Genomic DNA, 22398 nt, shown 5'->3' with positions numbered 1-22398 from the left:
CTCCCAGGCTGGAAATAACGAACCATGACAGACTTAATGATGTAGCCGACTTTTACATGGAGCAAAAAGGCTTAACCGCTTAACTCCTGTCTGAACCGAGAGGAGCTTTTTCCTCACGTCATCAGATTCTTTTTCCATCATTTTTTTTGTTGGGTATTCAACTCATTTTTGTAACTTTTTTGTCATTTTTTGTTTGTTTTGTTTTTGTTTTTTTAGTAAAAAAATTTTTTGTCTTTTTGTCACATATTTGTAATTTTTTTGGTCACATTTTTGTTTCTATTTTTGTCATTTTTTTGATCACATTTTTGTCATATTTTTGTAATTGTTTCGTCACATTTTTGTAATTTTTTTGTCAATTTTTTGTCCATTTTTGCCCCTTTTTCATCAATTTTTCATCCCTTTTTTGTCAATTTTTTATCACATTTTTGTCACCTTTTTGTTATTTTTTGGTAATTTTTTTGTAATTTTTTATCACATTTTTGTCATATTTTTGTAATTTTTTGTCACATTTTTGTTATTCTTTTTGTCAATTTTTTATCACATTTTTGTCATATTTTTGTAATTTTTTGTCACATTTTTGTAATTTTTTTTGTAATTTTTTTTATCACATTTTTGTAATTTTTTTTGTAATTTTTTATCACATTTTTGTCATATTTTTGTAATTGTTTCGTCACATTTTGTCACATTTTTTTTCCCTTTTTTTGTCAATTTCTAGTGGCATTTTTGTGACATTTTTGCCCCTTTTTCATCATTTTTTCGTCACTTTTTTGCCAATGTTTTCTCACTTTTTTTCTCACATTTCCACCACTGTTTTCGCCTCAGTTTTGTTGCTATTTTCACACCTTTTTTCCCAGAAGCTTTTGGACTGGGGTAAAGCCAAACTGGAGAAAAATGTGCTCGGTTCAGGTGGGAGTTAAGGGGTTAAAGCGTTTGCAGAAACAATTTGTAGAGAAAGAAAATCCTACAATGAAAATGCGGTTATGGATACAGTTCTTACAAGTCTTTTTTTTTCCTCCCTGGTTTTGAAACTTTCCAAATCACATATCTAGGCTGTGATCTGGTGAGGCTAACAACATGCCCTTTCTCATCTATTTGATAGGCTGCATTCATTCATCTCATTCATTTCTAGGCTTGAACCTGCACTATTGACCCACACAACAAAGATGGTCTAAGGTTTTGGACTAGTATATTGACAAGCGGCAGGTCTGGGCTATTTCCAGGCTATACACAAAAGCTCCTCTCCTCCTCCTCCGCCTATGTCCCTCTACTTCTCTATTCTACTCTTCACCAGGAGGAGCTGAGTCCCTGCCAGGGCACGTCTGAACCGTGGCCGCCCCGCCCCTCTGCGTCCTGTGGTTTTGCACCTGCCTCACTCCCTGCCACTTCAGGAGCGCCGTTTACCTGCGCGCTGCTTGTGCGTCTCTCCGCTCCGCCACCGCTGCCTTGTATCCACGGACTCCAGCGCGCGTTGCATGACTGGATTCTGCCCGGATGGATAAAACGTGAGGATAATACGTATTGCTGCACCTTTCTGTTCTGATAAATGGAAGTCCTCGTCTTACCCAGCGCGCAGCGTGCAATAGTAGCAGCCAGGTAGTCGCGCATACGCTCCTAATTGAACTTTACACTGTGGCGATGGCACTGGCTGCGCCCGGCTCTGTCGCACTTTCGCTGGGGGAAGTCGGGGGCGTTCTGCACGGTGTGGACGGGCTCCCGCAGGTGGGGTCGCATTACTACCTGCCCGCGCTGCACGGGGACGGTCAGGCGCTGTTCGGGGACCACCTCGTGCCCGGGGACAGGCTTTACCGCAGCACCACGGCGGATCTAAAGCACCTGAAGGGGATTCTCAGACGGAGGCAGCTCTACTGTAGGACGGGGTTCCACTTGGAGATACTTCCTGATGGCACAGTGCAGGGGACCAGGAAGGACCACAGCAGATTTGGTGACTTTTTTTCTTTCTTTTCCCACACCTCAGATGTTATGCATGCAGTTTAATAGCTTTATTATGACCTGAACCTTAGAGGATTTAATGAAAACATATGATGAGTTTATGCAGGGACTGGACTGGGACTGAAAAACAGCCCTGGACTCTGGTCAGCCTGGCCCAAATTGGCGTAAATGTGACACTTCCACAAATACATATGTTAACCTCTTACCCCCCGCCTTCACCGAGAGCATTTTCTCCAGTTCGGCTTTGCCCAAATCTAAAAGGCTTCTTGACTGGAGAGCAACACTGTAACGCCTCATTTGAAAGCTAAAATCTAGAAAAGTGATGGTAACTTTTTGTCACGTTGTCGCTGCATTTTTGTCATGTTTTTGTTGCTTTTTCATAACTTTTTTGTGGCTTTTTGGTCACTTTTTCGTTGTGTTTTCGTCTCTTGTTTTTCGTTTTTTTTTTCATGTTATTGTTGTTTTTTCATCGCTTTTTTCATTGCTTTGTCGTCACGTTTTCGTCACATTTTGTTGCGTTTTTGTCACTTTTTTGTCGCTTTTCCAGCACATTTTGGCTTTTGGATGCTTTTCTTTTAACCTCTTAACTCCCGCCTGAACCAAGAGCATTTTCTCCAGTTCAGCTTTACCCAAATCCCGTAGGCCAGTGTAACGCCTCATTTGAAAGCTAAGACCTACAAAACTAAATTGATCTTTTCCCTCACGTCATCAGATTTTTTTTCATCACTTTTTTTGTTGGGCGGTCGTCTCATGTTTGTCAAATTTTCGTGACTTTTTTTTCACTTTTTCGTCAAATTTTTCGATTTTTTTTTTGGTACATTTTTATGTCATTTTTTTGTCAAATTCGTATCACTTTTTAGTCCATTTTTTCTTCCTTTTTACGTTAAATTTGTCTCACTTTTTCGTCAATTTTTTCTCACTTTGTTCACATTTTCATCCTTGTTTTCGTCTCAGTTTTGTTGCTATTTTCACACCTTTTTTCTCAGAAGCTTTTGGACTTGGGGTAAAGCTGGAGAAAATGTGCTCGGTTCAGGTGGGAGTTAAGGGGTTAAGCTTTTAGATTTGGGTAAAGCCCGGGGGTAAGGGTAAGGTAAAGTGAGAGGCCAGACCGGTGGCCCTAGAGCCAGTGGCCCTTCTGTGCTCTTCCAGAATACAGGACATATGGCCAGTCCGCCCCTGAGTTTATGAACGCCATTACAGTGAAGAGAAATATAACATAGGCTGATTCTTTGTTTTATTGTGTATTCTACATTTTTTACACTTGTATGAAGTGGGTAAAGTACTTACATATTCAAAGTGCAAGTGCTATTTTACTTAAATTGGTAAAAATCTGCACAAAAGGGGTTTCATTCAGATCTCACACAGAAGAAATGTCTGTGCAATGACATTCTCTAAAGTCAGATTAAGATTAATTCAAAAGTATGGGTTAGTTTTATGATCAATGCTAGTTTAAAACAAGGCCAAACTGCAAATGTTTGTTATTCTAAGTCCAAATCAATACCATTATTCGGGTCGTGGCTTGTCCTGAGACCCGCTGCTCGTAAAATGAGCAAATTCGACCGAGTTTAATCAAAATTTCTGACAGACGTTAATAAATGCCCCCTATTGTCCATTGAAAAAACCTCCGTCTTGATACCTGAGGCATTAAACCTCAGCCGTTACTTATCAGTCCCAGTGAAATGCGCTTTCATCTGAAGCCACGTTTGAACTGTTCTCAGGGATCCTGGAGTTCATTAGCCTGGCCGTGGGGCTGATCAGCATTAAAGGAGTGGACAGCGGGCTCTACCTGGGCATGAACGACAAGGGCGAGCTCTACGGATCAGTGAGTACTACAGCGTTTTACTGTGTTATATTCTTCCTTTCTCTAATTCTCTCTATTTATGGTACGAGTGATAAGTATTAGTCAGTATAAGTAGAACATAAGAGGAATTCATGTCCAACAGATGGATTTGCATATTCACCAAAGCCACACAAGCATAATCTATGTCCCTGTATGAAAAGTCAGTAAGATAATGTTATTATACAAACACATTAAAAGTACAATACAGATAAAAACAAATTAGATTTTTTTTTATTGCTTGACCAAAAGTTTTTTTCACATTCACGTATTTTCGAGTAATCTGTAGAAACTCTGATGGCGGCCATTTTAGGGATAAAACGCCTGATTCCTTCAGGAAACGCCCTCGACCTCCAGGATACGCCTCCGACCTTTCGTCACCAGCCGAGTAACCAACCACTGCTCCTCAGCAGAACCCCCTCCCCGCAGTGTCTAGCCCTAAGATGTAAACAGAGTCATCATGGAGGATTAGCTTCATGTGTTGTGAACCGGGGCCACAGCAGACTTTTACAAAGACACACATCAGTGTTTCTGTTACCTAAACACCCAGGATTCAAACCGGTGACAAGAACACTTATTTCAGTGTCTGGTTCTGCGCTGGGCCTTGATGATGCCCAGAGCCTCCGGAGAAAGCTAATGCTAAGCTAAACCTCGAGTCATCACGTGAAAACGAGAAATATGCACACACAAAGTCAATAAAACCACCACACACATAAAGAACCATTTAACAATGATCACACACGGAGCCAGGCTTGTTGATTTGGAAGTTTATTGCTCACATTTCATCTACAATGGGTCATAGCCGAGTGGCTTTCTTCCGGAGCTAACAAGCTAGCCGCGACAAGCTAACGGGAAAATTCACTGAATACAAGCAGCATATTATGCATTGAAAACGTCACTAAAACAGGCAACTGCTTGAAGCAGCCTTTATGATGATCACACACGGAGCCTGGCTTGTTGATTGTGTAGTTTATTGCTCACATTTCATCTACAGTGAGTCGTAGCCGAGTGGTTTTCTCCCGGAGCTAAGGCACTATTAGCCGCGACAAGCTAACAACCTTCACCTTCCCAACATTCATTGAAAACAGGCAGCATATTATGCACAAATAACGTCAATAAAGCAGCAACTACTCGAAGCAGCCTTTACGATGATCATACAATGAGCCTGGCGTTACACATTTGTGGTTTATTACAGACTTTTCATCAACAATGAGCTGTAGTCGATAATAACAAGCTAACGGGGTAACCTCGAAAAACCACTGTCCACCTGCACAGATAATGTCCGTCTTTTGAATCGTATGGGCTCCTGCAGATCCTGGTGTCGTCCATGGGGGTATAGTTAGAGATCCATAGGGCATGGCAGATGCAAAGAGATAGCCTCCAAACAGCAGTTATTTTTCAGGCAAGAGCCCCTTCCAAGCGTCCGGTGTGGAAGGTTCGTCTCCAAATAATATCCTGTGTGGCCATTGTTCACAAAGTGATAAACAGTAGCTCCTTTCCGACAATAAAAATTAAAATGCACCGATCGTAGTTTGAGACAACGAGCGCAGTGTTGTGATGCCACAGACAGCGTGTGGAGGGGGCGTGTCGCAAAGGGTCAGAGGTTCTTAAAGAGACAGAGGCCTATTTCAAGTCATTCGCTACCGCCATTTTGAAAGAGCAATTTTATACAAGGCAGTTATTCTAATTTACTGCATTGACAGACCAACAGAAGGTTTCGTCATCATTGTAGTGTGCAATAGACTGGTGCTATGTGGCTGAAAAAAGCATAATACCCCCCTCTTTAAATGACTTGAATTGAGGAAATGTATCTTGAGCGGTTTTCACTCATTTAGACACTTTTCCTGATCGGACCAAGTTTGCTTTGCTTGTTTGAGGACATTTCAGACCAGTTCTAAGATAAATCTCGCTTGAAATAAGAAACTAAAATTGCCAATGAGACAAGATCAATGTTCTTTCCCCATTGGCAAAAAAATTTACCTGAAATAAGGACGAAATGTATCAAAACGAGTCAGAAACATCTCAGAACAAGTGAAATAATCCAGGACAAATGCCCAACAACTTCTTAACTAGTCAAAACAACTAAAATTTGGATTATTGTGCTCAAATTTAGATGTTTATACTGATCTAGTTAAATAGTTTTTGCAGTGATGCATAAACTGTCACATGTAAAAGATCTCAACTCCTCTATGACTAGAGTTGGGCATTGTTGCATTTTTCCCCCCAACACCAACACTATAACAATACTTGGTTTACGATACCTGAACTTATACTAAATTATTCTCATCTAGAACCATAAAACAGAACGTCATTTACTCCATAAAAGACTATTTATTTTGACCTTTGTCTCATTTTTTTGAGCTGAAACAACCAAGTAACTTTCTTTAGTGCTGTTCCTGGACCAACAGGCATCATAACTTGATATATTTTTTGATACCTGTTTTTGATTTAAAAAAAAAAACAGTAGTACTTTTTTTCCAATACCAAACTGGGATCATTTAACGGTACCCAGCCCGAAACAGGAGGAAAAGTCTGCTTACATTTTGATCTGAACTGAACCACTTTCATCATCGCCATCATCTCCTATCATGTTTTATCCCAGTGGTTCCTAAACTGTAGTAACACTGGCGATACTTAGGGTCTTCTGCAATTTATTAATTTAGAGATAATTTACTTTCGTTGATGCTTTAGCAATGCTTTTATGTTATGTTTTTACATGATTTTCACACAGTTAAAGGGGCTATACAGAGTTTAAAAATGTTAAAATGATGTATTTTCCTCCCCCTACATGTTCCAGCCATGTCCTAAGACAGGGGTAGGCAATGTCAGGCCCGGGGGCCAAATCCGGCCCTCCAGCACAGAGCCTCTGGCCCCCAAGATGATTTTGAGAAATATTATTATGCAAATAAGAGCAAATACCTGTTAAATTAACCCTAAAAATGTGAGAAATAGTCCGTATTTTAAAAATGTCCTGGCAGAACGTCCCACTTGGTGATTTTATATAATGTAAGACGGGGATTCTAGACACAAAAGTGGGTCGCGGAACCATTTTCAGTGGGTCGCGAGTCTAAAGGGAACTTTTATTCAATATTTTCCATCCGAAACTGCTTAACACAGAGTTCGTTAAAATGTTTGTTATTGGATTGTCTTGATCTTGTTGTTGTTGTCGTGTTCTTAATGTTGGGTCCCGAAGCCATGCAACTTAACAACCACTGATGTTAAACATTGGTATTTCCAGAAAAAAGTTCTTTACTTTCAGCTACAATGGTGAGGTTCGGCCCCTGGCGTTTTGGCGAAAATGAAAATCGTCCCTCCATGATGCAAACTTGCCGACCCCCGCCCTAAGATGTTATATGAGCCCAGACCTTTTCACCACAACTGCCTCTAAAATCCTGCACTGTCACTCAAAAAGTTGTTACTTTCGGTCCGAATTGCCGTCATGCACGAGCTTAATATAGAAGGTGTAGCTACACGTATGACCAGAGGTGGCAGTAGTGAGTATAAAATGGCCAATTTGCATCCAGCCCCTTTAAGACATAAATTCATCCAAATAGGTTGATGACCAAAATTAAGAGACAACTTTTGACCAATGCTTGTGTTGTACTTTATAAAAGGGAGATAAGACAAGCAAAATGATTAATTAATCAATGAATGAATGAATGAAAAGGTCTGGGAGTCCTCTACCAGCGAAAAATTCATAGGAGACAATATTATAGTATCTTTGGAGTAGATGAACAGGAATTTGATCTCAATTGTGCAGAATTGAATTCCTCAAAATCATCTGGGGCCAGAGGACAAATGGCCTGGCGTTGTCTACCCCTGCAGTACAGTCTTGATTTAATCTAGGTCTGGACCTGGTGGCACTTGAAAGGTCAAATATTTCATAGTGTGAGTTGGTTTGCAAAGTTTGAGAACACTGTAATCCGTCGCCTGATTTTAGTTTACCGTAAATTCTCTAATACTGGCCTGTAGTCCATTAGCGGCCGGGTCTCTAACAGTGGCCGGGTTTGCGGCTGGCGGAGACAAATTAAAGCCGGTCTCTAAAACAGGCCGGGGCTTTTATTAGAAACTTGTGGTAGAAATATTCCCCATGTTAGGAATTTGTCTCATACTCGTATAAATGAAAACTCGCGTGCAGGAAGTAACAAACAGGAACCCGGGCCGAGGGGGACGCTGCGGAGGAGCTGATCCCAGCGTAACTTTGACACAGATTTAGTCACTTTTCAAACCTCCTGTGACAATATTTGGAAACAGGGAAAGCAAAAATGTTGTGTGACCCTCCAGGGTTTTAATAAAGTCTCCATCGCGTCTTCAAAGCACGTCCAGCTGCTCCGTGTGCAGGTCAGTCCCACGCCTCAAAATAACTCCTCCCATCAGCGCGAGCATCTCGTCTTCTCTCGGGTCAGTCTCATGATCGATCACAAACACAAACGCTCCGTCTAAACTCGCCTTTTACACAAGATAACAACAAATAATCGGGTCCGCGGTAAAAACGAAACAGAAACCTGCAGTGACACTGATGTCAATGTTCCGCTAACAGCAACGAAACACTTCCTGTTGTCCCGACAAAATAAAGGAGTCAATGTTCCAGCCGCTGGGAGAGGGTTTGAAATGTTAATTAATAAATGAACCTAATATTTTAGGTGCAAATGGACACAAATCTCGTTTTTCTCTTGGTCGTCCGTTTTGCTCAAATAGAAATAAAGGCCTGTCTATAATTGTGGCCTGGTTCCAATAAAGGCCTGGTCCTAGATGCCCTTGAGTAAATAAAGGCCCCGGCCTCTATTAGAGCATTTACGGTAGTTCTATTCCAGCTGAATGGGACAGATCAGGCTTCCCTCACTGACATTGCCCTGTACTTCAGTCCCCACGACAGCCTGTTTATCTTTGCGAAAACCGTCTGCTTGTGCTTCTTGACGTCGCTAACCCTCCTCTCTCACTTCCAGGAGCAGCTGACGGCCGAGTGCATTTTCCGGGAGCAGTTTGAGGAGAACTGGTACAACACTTACTCCTCCAACCTGTACAAAAACGGGGACAGAGGGACGCGTTACTTTGTGGCCCTGAACAAAGACGGGACGCCGCGGGACGGGACGAAATCCCGGAGGCACCAAAAATTCACACACTTTTTACCGAGACCCGTGGACCCGGACCGCGTCCCTGAGTTGTACAAGGATATCCTGGGACACAGCTGAGAGGGAGGAGGTCTTTTTAGGGAGTTTACTGAAACAAATGTGCTGTCCTGGCTTGGAATCAGACAGTAGCAGCAGCGGCAGCAAAAGGAGGATACACCTTACTGCAATCGCCAACGGGGTAGAGCCAACGGGGGCCCCTTGGAGGAATGCAAAAGGGCCATCTCTCAACGGGCCAGGAAGACAGTGTAGTGTGTCCAAAGTACTCTCGCATTGAGGGTGCGCTTGTTTTCGAGGCAAAGGGGGGGAGATGACGGAGAAATGAGGAAACGCCAACTCCACCCGGGCGGATACGCAGCTACCCAGCGGGACGAGCGTCGGCCTACGGGGGCTGCCGTGGCCGTTATGCGTCACCCTCCCCCTTCCCGTCCTCTTCTGGGAACGTGGAGTCTGAAGGATACTTTGTTTTTTTTAAACCTGGACTGGAGCAACATGTAAAAAAAAAAGAAATTATTTATTCACTTTACATACGTGTATTTATGTTATATATTTATTTATTTGAGAATATATTTTTACATTTAGAGACACGCTGATATAGAAAAAAAGCATTAGAAAAGTGTATATCTTAAAGACTGAAGCACTGTACATCTGTGAGTTTTTATAAATGCTACAAACACACTTAAGCCCCTATTGCTCACTTTCTAGGCCGGTGGTTCTCGACCTTTTAGCGCCGCAACCCCCATTTTAACAGTGAAAGGGATTCGTGACCCCGGCTCGGGTCACACCGTGAGAAATAGAAATAGTAGCCGACATAATTCTTAACCTCTTAACTCCCGCCTGAACCGAGAGGATCTTTTTCCTCACGTCATCACATTTTTTTCCCATCATTTTTTTGTTGGGTATTCAACTCATTTTTGTATCTTTTTGTCATTTTTTGTCACATTTTTGTCATTTTTTTCGTCTAATTTTTGTCAATTTTTTGTAATTTTTTTGTCATATTTTTATCACATTTTTGTAATGTTTTTGTAACATTTTGTCATTTTTTTGGTAATTTTTTGTCACATTTTTTGTCACATTTTTGTTTTTTTTGGGTCAAATTTTTATCAATTTTTTGTCACATTTTTTGTCACATTTTTGTTTTTTTTGGGTCAAATTTTTATCAATTTTTTCTCACATTTTTCATCAATGTTTTCTCACTTTTTTTGTCCCATTTCCATCATTGTTTTCGTCTCAGCTTTTTTCCAGAAGTTTTGGATTGGGGTAAAGCCAAACTGGAGAAAATGTGCTCGGTTGAGGTGGGAGTTAAGGGGTTTTCGTAGATGGTGAAATCAATAACAGCTTGTAGAGAAACATAAGGCCAGTTCTCATTAAACTGTATCATAAAGGTCACACAAAAGACCCAAGCTTGGATAAATAGTTTAAGAAACATACACACTGTCGGTCAAATCCATCACTGCACAAAAGAGGAATCGTCATCTACCCAAAACTGGGGAAAAAAGTAGAAAATCGCACAAATGCCAGGTCACAGTTTAAGCATAAAGGCTCGAGGATGGTGAAGAAAAAGGCGAGACTGTGGACCGACTTTAAATGTTTCACGAAATCCTGACTGTGAAGATGTTTTCTACAAACTCCTGTAACCAGCCACTGTTACATACACTGCTATAATCCAAAATCAGGCAACGAAAGATCGCTCAGAGCAAATGTCGAACAATAAATTCTGTATTGATGATTAATCGTTTTTGTTCCTGGTTTGTCAGAAGAAAAAAAAAAGCCTTTGAATTCCACAGGTTAAAGAAAAGTTTTGTGGATTTATAGGAGTTAAGACAGGACTTTATTGATCTCACGATTGAGAAATTAACTTGTTACAGCAGCTCTAAATTAGAAAAATGTGCAATCAAAGAACAATGAGGTAAAATGTTACAAACTAATGACTCTAAATTGATATTGTTCTACTCTGGACACAGTTCCTGGGTTTAATTTTTGGATGACCTGGATGATGGGGAACTGAGCACTCTGTACGAAGGGGTTGCATCAACAGACCAGCCCTTAAAGGAACAGGCCACCGTTTTTACATACTGAGATATGTTCTTACCTGAGCTTTGACGAGTTCTGTAGGACCTGTCTGGTCAACCCCGGGGCTTCAATCACGTAAACACAGCGCAGACGGCGTTAGCATTTAGCCTCTCCCTCTCTCCACTATAGCTCCAAAACAGGTCAAGATAGAAGCTACCAAGCTCTTCCACGTTTTCCCTATTTAAATATGGTCACGTGAAGTGTTCCACTACAAAGTATAATTACACAAAATTAAACAATGTGGATTTTCTAAGCGGATAAAAGGGGGGACTATATTGTAAGGCGTAATAATACCAGGAGTAATTTGGCATCCGCGCAGTAAAGTGAAGATTACTGCGTGCATTTCGAATATAGTATATATAATATAGCCCCCCTTTTATCCGCTTAGAAAATCCACATTGTTTAATTTTGTGTAATTATACTTTGTAGTGTAACACTTCACGTAACCATATTTAAATAGGGAAAACGTGGAAGAGCTTGGTAGCTTCTATCTTGACCTGTTTTGGAGCTATAGAGGAGAGAGGGAGAGGCTAAATGCTAACGCCGTCTGCGCTGTATTTACGTGACTGAAGGCACGGGTGAAGATCAGACAGGTCCTAAAGAACTCGTCAAAGCTAAGGTAAGAACATATCTCAGTATTTAAAAACAGTGGCCTAGTCCTTTAAAGGAACAGGCCACAGCTTCATACTGAGATATGTTCTTACCTGAGCTTAGACAAGTTGATACGTACCTGTCTGGTCTCTGTGTGGGGAAGAACGTGGTCGCTTCTAACTTCACCCCGTTTGGAGCTATAGGAATGAACGAGGGCACACAGTTCTTTCATGCTGAGATATGTTTTTACCTGAGCTTAGACGAGTTGATGCGTACCTGTCTGGTCATTGGGAGAGGAAAACAACATATTTGGTCGTTGTTGGTGACTGAGCGCACGCACAAAGACCAGACAGGTACACATCAACTCGTCTAAGCTCAGGTAAGAACATATCTCAGTATGGAAAAACGGTGGCCTGTTCCTTTAAGATGATTTTTTTTTAAATTGTGGAAAATACGGTCAATTCCTTAAAAATTCCTTGGCATAACACTATGGGAGGTTCGGCCCTTGGTATTTTGGCGACTAAGAAAATCATCCCTCCTCCAAGCAAACTTGCCGACCTCTCAGTCTAGACAATGTTATCTACCCACTACCAACTACAGCACGCACAGTCTCCTTAGTTATTCTTAATTATTTGACTGTGAAAATGCCGTTTCTGAATGCGCAAAAACTGATTGCAAACCCTCAGATTTGTTCACTGTCTTTTTTGTCACACAAACAGCATAAAGAGGCCTATACCCGTAACTATGCTCAAACAAGAACTCGTTTACCACTCGGAAAGCGCCCGCTCTGTTATTTTTTGTTTGTTTATCCAGATTTTAACGTGCGCTTTTAAGAGCCAACACTGATACCTTTGACATAGCCACATTCCCTTCATGTTTTTCCTTTGCTCTTTATAGTTTAAACATATAAACGCGCTTACGAGCTCCGTGTTGTCTTTCTTTATGGACGCCATTACGCCGAGGGACGAGATGGAGACATAAAACTTCAAAGTCTTAAACCCTCTGAGCGGGAGGGTCTCACGGTGACATGATCAAATGCGTGTAAAATCTGACCTCCAGTTCGGTCCCGGTATCTCTCCCCCCGTGAATAAAAGAAAAGGGTCAACTTGATAAGGATTAAGTAACTAACGTCTTGGGACACTTTAAGGGCTGTTTTGATGTCCGTTTAAAGTCGGAGCAAGGTGGTCAAGACATTCCCGCTAACTGCGTTTTGATTTATGACGTTTTGAGGCAGAACGTTCCCACGCATTCTGGGTTAAGGAGTTTTCCAGACCGGTTTGCTAATCCGGGATCTTCATGGAGTTCTCTGCCCGTGTCTGTCCCAATTCTGGAAAAATTATAAGGGTTTAGTCAAGAAAATATTTGGTGTAAAACCTATGTACACTGTCTGACTAATAGTTTGTTGGACCGCCTTTAATGTATCTTTGACGACAGCACGTACTCACTGTGGCATCGTTTCAATAAGCTTCTCCAGGGTCACATTTTTCACGAAGATCACACTGCAAAAAGTATTTGACTAGATCAGTATAAACATCTCAATTTGAGCATAATAATCGAAATTTTAGTTATTTTGACTAGTTAAGAAGTTCTTGGGCATTTGTCCTGGATAATTTCACTTGTTCTGAGATGTTTCTGACTCGTTTCAATACATTTCGTCCTTATTTCAGGTCATTTTATTTGCCAATGGGGTAAGAAAATTGGTCTTATCTCATTGGCAATGTTACTTTCTTATTTCAAGCGAGATTTACCCTAGAACTGGTCTGAAATGTCCTCAAACAAGCAAAGTAAACTTGGTCCGATCAGGAAAAGTGTCTAAATGAGTGAAAACCGCTCAAAACAAGATACATTTCCTCAATTCAAGTCATTTAAACCAATGCTTGACATTTAGTTTTTGTAGTGCATGTATTGATAATGGGAAAGTGGGAGAATCTTCCCCAAGATTCTTAATGGGGTTAAGATCTGGGCTCTATGGCAGCCGATCCATGTGTGAAAATAGCACTCCCAGAATCACTCTTTAACAATTTCACAATCCCCAATGTCATCTTGGAATATGCCCGTGTCATCAGGGAAGAAGAAATCCATAGATGGAATAACCTTGTCATTCAGGATGTTCAGGTCGTCAGCTGACAACTTTATTTTTTATTTTTTTCAGGCAGTGTATGATTGATTAGATTAGGGTAAAACTACTGCCAACAGCTATAAAGGGCACCTTTATAATATGAAGATGGCTGCATTAAAGGTGCTTTATGCATAATATCCTTGTGTGCAATGTTATACAGATATTGCACGGTACAGTTTCATGGATCTTTACAGGGAGTCTTCAGTGTCCATTAATTTCAAAGAGCCATTTAAAAGGCTGGCAAATAATATCAGTCAGATAACTCGCATTATCTATAAGACCTATGCTGATTGATGGGACCGATTTAAACACGTTCGAAAGCCTGTATGTAAAATATGGCCACACCACCTTTGTTCTGCCTGATCCCGTCAGATCTCGGGAGCTAAGTGGGAAGGGCCTGGTTGGTACATGGATGGGAGACCATCTGGGAACACCAGGAAGCCTGGGTGAATGTAGTGTGTGAGAGTGTGTTGGTCAGAGGGGCTGACGGTGCAGCCTCGCTTCCGTCAGTCTACCCCAGGGCAGCTGTGGCTACAATAGTAGCTTACCACCACCAAGTATGGAGTGAATGAATAATGCAATGTGATGCGTCTGAGTGTCCAGAAAAGTAAATCAATCAATCAATCAACGTTTATTTGTATAGAGCTTTACAACAGCATAAGTGCAATGTAAAACCAATGCATTATCTATATTTATAAAACCAATGCATTATTATTAAAAAGACGCTACAACTGTCTGCCAAATATTTTTAGTGCAAAAAGTTTCACTTGTGTTGCTGCTCTGCTGTTGTGTCGATTCTTTTTGTTTGTTCTGGGTAAATGTGAGTGAAATTGAACGGAGCTGATTTGGTTATAATTTAATTTGGCCAACCAAGAAACAAAACCTGAAAATATTACTGTCAGGTTTTGTTTGTATCTCAGATTTGGTCTGAGGGTTAAAACACGCTAATTGTGGCCTGCAGAAAGAGCACAGGTTTTGTCCCATCCAACACATTCAAATGATGGTTAAGTTGCACAATTACTTTAAACGCTGCCAATTTTGCGCTTGGTTGGATCATCGATGGAAATCAGAAGTGAAAAAGCGTCCGATAAAGGCACGCACTGAAAGTTAAGTAAAAGTTTCCGCTCCGCTGCTCAGTCGTCTTCTGCTTGGTCGGCAGCGGCAGGTTTGTGTTGGAGCACGAACTTTGGGCTGTGATCTTTAATGTGTGAAGGTGTGGCGTGTCAGTGGGTGTCCCGATCATGCCCCCCCCGCCCCCTCTCTCTCTCTCCCTCGTCTCATAAGTGGGACTTTCCCAGCTGCACAACCTCCAACATCAACACACCTCTGTCATTTATTAAAACCTCTCCACGCTGAGGTGCATTGTCTCTGTGCTGCAGAGAACTCAACACTTGCACAGATTTCACAGCAGATGTGTTTGAGCTGACAGGTTTGAAATTACAGTATTTACTGACAAAAGGAACTCATGACTTCTAATTACAAAAAAGAAATGAACAGAAATACAACTGCAAACAGATTCAACTATTCATAATTTATCTTAAGCTTCATTACTGCCCATTCCTGTGAACTACTACGAGCTTCCAACAAAAAGAAAACAACACCGCATGACTCGTTGGAAGACTAGATAAAAATGTAATTGAATTGAAAGCTGTTGCTGTGTCCTCAGGCAAGACCCTTTTTCCAGGTGTTCGTCGACTGCAACAATAGACTGATGCAAAGTAGGGCGGAAAGATAAGAGCGGAATAATGTCTAATTGTATTTTTTGTTATCAGTGCTGTGTTTGCGACTCCATTTGAGATTAGTTTCATGAAACGTATCTCAGCTGGGGAGGTCACATTTTAAGTGTGCCCAGGAGCATGAGAGGAAACTGAAATATGAATCGAGAATCAAAGAAGAATCGAAAAGCATTTCAGTGCACATTTGTAGAGGTTCGACTGTACACACTGCAAAAAAGTATTGAACTAGATCAGTATAAACATCTCAATTTGAGCATCCAAATTTTTGTTGTTTTGACTAGTTAAGAAGTTCTTGGGCATTTGTCCTAGATTATTTCACTTGTTCTGAGATGTTTCTGACTCGTTTCAATACATTTCGTCCTTATTTCAGGTCTTTTTCTTTGCCAATGGGGTAAGAAAATTGGTCTTATCTCCTGATCTGACCAAGATTATTTTGCTAGTTTGAGGACATTTCAGACCAGTTCTAAGGTAAATCTCGCTTGAAATAAGAAAGTAAAATTGTCAATGAGATAAGACCAATTTTCTTACCCCATTGGCAAAGAAAATTACCTGAAATAAGGACGAAATGTATCGAAATGAGTCAGAAACATCTCAGAACAAGTGAAATAATCTACTTCTAACTTCTTAACTAGTCAAAACAACTAAAATTTGGATTATTATGCTCAAATTGAGATGTTTATACTGATCTAGTTAAATACTTTTTGCAGTGTAGCATTTCAGATAATTCAGATATTAGTTTTAATTACATTTTTTCAGTAAAAGGTTTGATATTGACAGTAATTTTGCTTCATTTTGAACACGACACACTACGAGGTAGGGGGTACATGGAGTATAAACATAAACAACTGAAGAGGTACACGTGATGAAAAAAGTTGGTAACCACTGCTGTACAAAACAAAACCCCATGACTCAGGACATTTGGTCATTTGCAAGTCATTATAAGATTGAGGTTAAGGTGCTTAAGTGTACAATGACAGTTTTCCTCTGCATATGACCCATCCTTCAATCTGTAAGGAGCAGTGTTTTGGGATAATGGGGGAAACAGGAGGGCATGCAAACTCCACAATGACCTGAAACCTTCTTGTAATGAAGCAAAAGTGGAAAAAACTCAGCCACCAATTATATCTGTAAAGCAATTGGTATTTTGCCCGCAACTAATCTTGCCCTAAAACAAAATTAAAGTCTGTTTCTGCTTCTCTGTTCCGAGATTGTGCAGACAACTATCTACTTGAGGAAATCAGCTACCTGTCCTTAATCCAAGCGGGAATTTCAGAAAATACCGGCCTCCTCCGCTCTGACGAACCCTCTTTGCCCTTCTCCTCCTGACATTTCAAAGCCTTTCTCCTAAACCCTAATCGGACGTCCTGTGATACCTGACTCCCCTAAGCGCTCTCTGGCACTTGCTAAACCGCTGTTTTGGATTCGACTTGGCCCTGAGACAGACCCTTTTGTTCGCCGCTCTCCGCCCCGCACAGGTGGTCCTCTCCGAAAACACTTAAAGCCCTCGTCTGCAGCCGCGGGTCCCACTTTCATCGCCCCGGGCCGCGGTGAGGAAGCCCGGCTGAGTGCGAGCGAGGCAGGTGTGGAAGTGTGTGATCCTCCGCGTCTATCTGCGCCCACAGAGCAGGTGTTTTCCGAGGATGTGAGTCGGCAAAAGCAGGCTGAGGATATAGACGTCTTTGTTGGACTGTAATCTGCAGTAGGGGTTGCCAAGTTGAGGGTCAGGGGCCAAAGAGTGGGTCACAGGAAGGTTAAATACACTGTAAATCTGACACCTGCCAATCGGACTTTGACTTGCAGCACATGTGCAGCTTGTCTGATTCTGCATAACATTTTTTGAGTGCTGGTACCGTTTTTCTGTACGGCCCACAATCTCCAGAAGCCGGCTGTGATTTCATAAAATATCTTCATAACTATATTGAACATGGCACGATGTGGTGGCACTAGCTTCACAGCCAGAAGGTCCCGGGTTCGATTCCCACCTGGACGAGGCCTTTCTGTGTGGAGCTTGCATGTTCTCCCCATGTCTGCGTAGGTTTCCCCTATCACTAAAAACATGTGCAATAGGCCAGGTTGAATGAGAGTGTGTTTGAGAGTGCGAGTCTGGGACAACGGATACAAATTAGCCCATGGCGACAGAGCCGGCGCTGGCCCTTCTGGGGCCCTATGAGCAAAAATCCACTCGGGGGCCCTACATACGCATCCCAAGGCTACTCGCCAAAGAGGAAACCCATTCATGGTCAAAAACAGTTTATGTGGAACATCAATCCATCCATCCATTTTCTTCCACTTGTCCATTTCCGGGTCTTGGGGGCTGTTGGAGCTGCCCAAATCACATTGCACCAGCCCCCTATGGCTCCTCCTGCAGGTGGTGGGTCCACAGAAGGACGGCCTCATGGTTCTAACCGGGCCTGTTGGTCTCTCAGGGGCTTCTGAATCGCTCTTTGTCTGACCCGTCACCTATAGGACCTGTTTGCCCTGGGAGACCCTACCAGGGGCACGAAGCCCCCGACAACAGAGCCCCCAGGATCATTCAGGCTCAAACCCCTCCACCACATTAAGGTGCCGGTTCCAGGAGGGGAGAAGGGGAACATAATGACCTGAATTTGGGCCCTGCCCCACTGTGTGAGAACCACCAACCACTAAGCCACTGTCAGACTGGGATTTAGGACGACACTAGGCTGTTTTTCCCCACTTTTTAAACTGGTAGATTGTCACATTCTCTCACCTCTGGTCCCTAACCCACAGTTTTATCTTTCAAACTGATTAAAAACTAACTGAAACCTGCACCTGACGGTTATTTCTATCTTACCACTGAGAATAAGCTCAACAGTGATTAGTTTTAGACCGTGCACATTCAGAGAACTAGAGAAAGGCACTCACGCGTTGGAATCGACAGGGGGAAGGCGGTAGGTCTCTCCGGCTCCTCCTCTTCAGCTCACTGCTCCATTTTGGTGATGTACATGATTCATTAATCAGCGAAACAACACCGTAATTTGACTGAGATGCGGGAACCTTGCGGCTGCGGGGGCCCTGCACAAATTGTGTATTCTGTGTAAAGGAAGAACCGGCTCTGCATGGCTTCAGTCCGGTGCGATGCGTTCATTAACATGCACTGTCCCTACCAAATACACTGCAAAAAGTAATTAACTAGATCAGTATAAACATCTCAATTTGAGCATAATAATCCAAATTTTAGTTGTTTTGACTAGTTAAGAAGTTCTTGGGCATTTTCCTTAGATTATTTCACTTGTTCTGAGATGTTTCTGACTCGTTTCTGACTCGTTTCGATACATTTCGTCCTTATTTCAGGTCATTTTCTTTGCCAAAGGGGTAAGAAAATTGGTCTTATCTCATTGGCAATTTTACTTTCTTATTTCAAGCGAGATTTACCCTAGAACTGGTCTGAAATGTCCTCAAACAAGCAAAGTAAACTTGGTCCGATCAGGGAAAGTGTCTAAATGAGTGAAAACCGCTCAAAACAAGATACATTTCCTCAATTCAAGTCATTTAAGCCAATGCTTGATATTTACTTTTTGTAGTGTATAAACTGATAAATAAATAAGCGTAACCATACATGATCAAAGGCTGCTCCATATTGGCTCTGTATCCAACTCTTCTCACAATAAAAACAAAAAGATTGAATTGTTAGCTGTAGTTCAAACTTCATAAAACATTCCCGACATCCCATTTCTCCAGATAAATGAGTTTAGAAGTGCCATTCACCACTTTCAGGGAGCAAAGCAGCATTTACACTATTAAATGTCTGCGAAACACCACGTACAGCAAAATGGGGAAGTCCCTTTTAGGAAACACTGTAACTAGTTTGTTTTGCATGTGTTCTTCAGTCGAGGCAAAGCCGATTGTTGCAAGTGCTGCCGAGACATCCCTTAACCCATCGCCGTTTACTCAGACGCTCAGTTTTAGTTGCAATTCTAAAAAAAATCCTACAAGCAAAGTACAACTACTGCATCACTCCGTCATTTGGTGTTCTGGGAATTCGCCCGTGACTGCAGCCTGTCCCCAGTTATCACGCCGTGTAATTTGTATATTTATAAAAAGCCGGTGGGCGGGGCTTGGACTCACCTGTTGGATCAGAGTTGGCGTCTGCAGCTTTGAATCCCGCACCTGTTGATTTGAGGCTCTTCCTTGTTTGTAGAGTCCTTAGCGCGCGGCTGTGGGCACAAATTAACAGCCGCACATGTGTTTATAAGGATCAGGGCAGAAGTGTAAGTATAGCGTTATCCACTTGATATTTTGGGGATTTGATCGAGCCCAGTAGACAGCAGAAAATCAGATGAGGGATTGCAGGCTGACGAGGACCTGTACGTAACGGGGAGGACTTGTTCCACCCAAAACTGGTTCTCTTTCACCATCTGAGAAAGAAAATACAGAGCGTAGTCTGAATTAAAGGCGTTTCTGATCCTGTAGAAGTGGTTTGAAATAGGGATGCAAAGGAGCACATCATCCACCAGCGAGTACAAATTTTACTAAGCATTAAAACCCACTTTGTATTTACCCAAGAGGAACTCGAAGTAGCTGCTCTTCCGTGTGTTTGAGGTGAGGGAAGTCTGGGTGCCTCCGCAATTTGACCCTGGAAAAGCGGAAGATGATGGACGAATGGGTAGTTTTCATAACAGTAATTAGGGATGCACCGATACCACTTTTTCTAAAACCGATACGAGGATTTAAGTACTCGCTGATACCGAATACCGATACGAGTACAAGGCATTTTCTTCATTTTCTACTTTTTTCACAGCAGATTGGTTTGTAATTAGTTCATTTACTCATTTACATTTCCTTAAGTAAAGTAGGCGACACATTTAAGAGCAGTTGTATTAGAATTGTGCTGATGCCATTTATTTATTTTATTTTCATTCAATATAATTTTTAATTTTTATTGCTCTGTCCATCATAGACAGAAAAGCCCATGTCCAAAAGCTCCCAATGCCTGAGCTTTATTCATTTATGTGTTTTTATTTAACAATAGTATTGAGATGTTACTTAAATGGTCTCTTTTCGTCTTTACTTTAGCTCCGTGTGGATTTTCTCGTGTGTTTGTAGTAACTTAGCGAGTAGCTACAGCGTTTTCATTGTTCTGCTGCAGCTCATTTTCGCTCAATATAAACATGCTGTATGTCTTTAATTTGGATTTTCTGAGGACTTTTTAGTCGCTGGGTTAGTTTTTCAGATGAATAAACCCCTGGGCATAAAACGGCGTCAGAATGGCCAAAACTGTTAACCGCGAGTTAGCAACGTTAGCCTGTATGTTGTAAACACTGCAGACGCTGCAGCACTAACAACATTAAGCTCTGGTTAAATCCAGCTCAGACTCTGATTTAGAGAGCGCAGTCTGTAATAAAGTCAGCTCTATGTGGATTATTGTATTTACACTAAACAATTCTCCAGTTTGTTGCTATTTTCTCTCCTCTCCACGTCAAATGGTATTGGTTTCTGGTATCGGGACCTCATGAATGAGTACGAGTCTGAGTACAAGCATGTGGTATCGGCCCTAACAATAATGACAACAGCTCAGTGATGGTTAGAACTCTAGTCTCACAGAACCATCCTTCGACTACCAGACCAGCCAGTGAGAAATGTACGCACTCCGGGTATTCATCTCCATCAACTTCAAACAGACCGGCCAATCCTCCAGATAAGACTTTCCAAGCACCACCAGGCCAAACATCTAAACCTCATAAACCTCACACATTACTGGTTACTTTTCCACTTGTTGCATTGTCTTCCATTAAACCTGGACAACAGCAGAGCCAAAGCCAAGGGCATTTTGCGGCCTGTCTTCTTTGGTAAGCGGCAATTAGCGTGGCCTGTACCCGACCGACTGACAGTGCACATCCGAGCTGTCAGCCGCTGTGGAAAGTATGCGCCTCTGTTTGTGTTGCTGTGGAGACGCTGGTGATGTTTAGTGTTTGGGGGAAAAAAGAAGCAGAAACCTGTGGTACCGTCACTGCTGCTGTCTGGCTCGGATCGAAGAGCAGTGTGTCGGTCCGCGGAGGTGACGACGGACGGTGTTTTGTCAAAGGATAAGGGAGAGTGCTTGAAAGACAGCACGGGTTACTATGATATTTGTAATAAAGAGCGAGAAACCACGGCAGGAGCTGAGGGTTGAACTTCAAAACCAGCTCCACAAGAACGAAACGCTGGGAAAAAAGTCTCAAAGCACAGCAGAAAACACCCAAGGACAAATGGACACAGGTGAACCAGGCGAACGTACTGCTCTGGAAGAAAGAAGAGAACATTCAGAAGAAAGTTTTGGAAAAAAAAGGAGCTACACTACAAAAAGTAAATATCAAGCATTGACTTAAATGACTTGAATTGAGGAAATGTATCTTGTTTTGAGGGGTTTTCACTCATTTAGACACTTTTCCTGATCGGACCAAGTTTGCTTTGCTTGTTTGAGGACATTTCAGACCAGTTCTAGGGTAAATCTCGCTTGAAATAAGAAAGTAAAATTGCCAATGAGATAAGACCAATTTTCTTACCCCATTGGCAAAGAAAATTACCTGAAATAAGGACGAAATGTATCGAAACGAGTCAGAAACATCTCAGAACAAGTGAAATAATCTAGGACAAATGCCCAAGAACTTCTTAACTAGTCAAAACAACTGAAATTTGGATTATCATGCTCAAATTGAGATGTTTATACTGATCTAGTTAAATACTTTTTGCAGTGTAAAGGCTGAACTCCAAAACCTGAAGCACAAAAACCAAATGCTGGAGCAAAGTGTGGAAGCTCAAAACAAGACAAATCTAATCTTCAAAAGAGTGAAGAATTTCTAGATGATCTTCTCCGGACAAAGGGGGCTTCTCAAGAAACAATTGAGCAAAACAGAAGAAGAGAAGGAGGCCGTCCAACAGGCCCAGGACAAGACTCAGAACAGACAGGAGACCTTGTCCGTGAAGAGCCATCAGCCACCAGTCAAAAATGGTGCCACCCACAGG

The 22398-nt window shown here is 41.9% G+C and overlaps 1 protein-coding gene and 1 long non-coding RNA gene across 3 annotated transcripts in view; both read left to right on the top strand.

The window, feature by feature from the left end:
* LOC306962938 overlaps nucleotides 1–22398 on the top strand; it is a 162344-nt gene that overhangs the window by 98425 nt on the left and 41521 nt on the right. The gene's annotated exons all lie outside the window — the stretch shown is intronic.
* On the top strand, nucleotides 1636–8979 carry fgf20b (fibroblast growth factor 20b; the record flags this gene model as incomplete). The annotated part of the gene is made up of 3 exons (XM_079556291.1): nucleotides 1636–1942; nucleotides 3669–3772; nucleotides 8734–8979. 3 exons carry the CDS (start codon nucleotides 1636–1638, stop codon nucleotides 8977–8979), a joined length of 657 nt encoding a protein of 218 aa, XP_079412417.1.

The sequence above is a fragment of the Gobius niger genome (genome assembly GCF_951799975.1).
Source record: "Gobius niger genome assembly, chromosome: 5".
Lineage (NCBI taxonomy): Eukaryota > Metazoa > Chordata > Actinopteri > Gobiiformes > Gobiidae > Gobius > Gobius niger.
The sequence above is the reverse complement of the archived record's forward strand: the minus strand, read 5'-3'. Positions and strand labels throughout refer to the sequence as shown.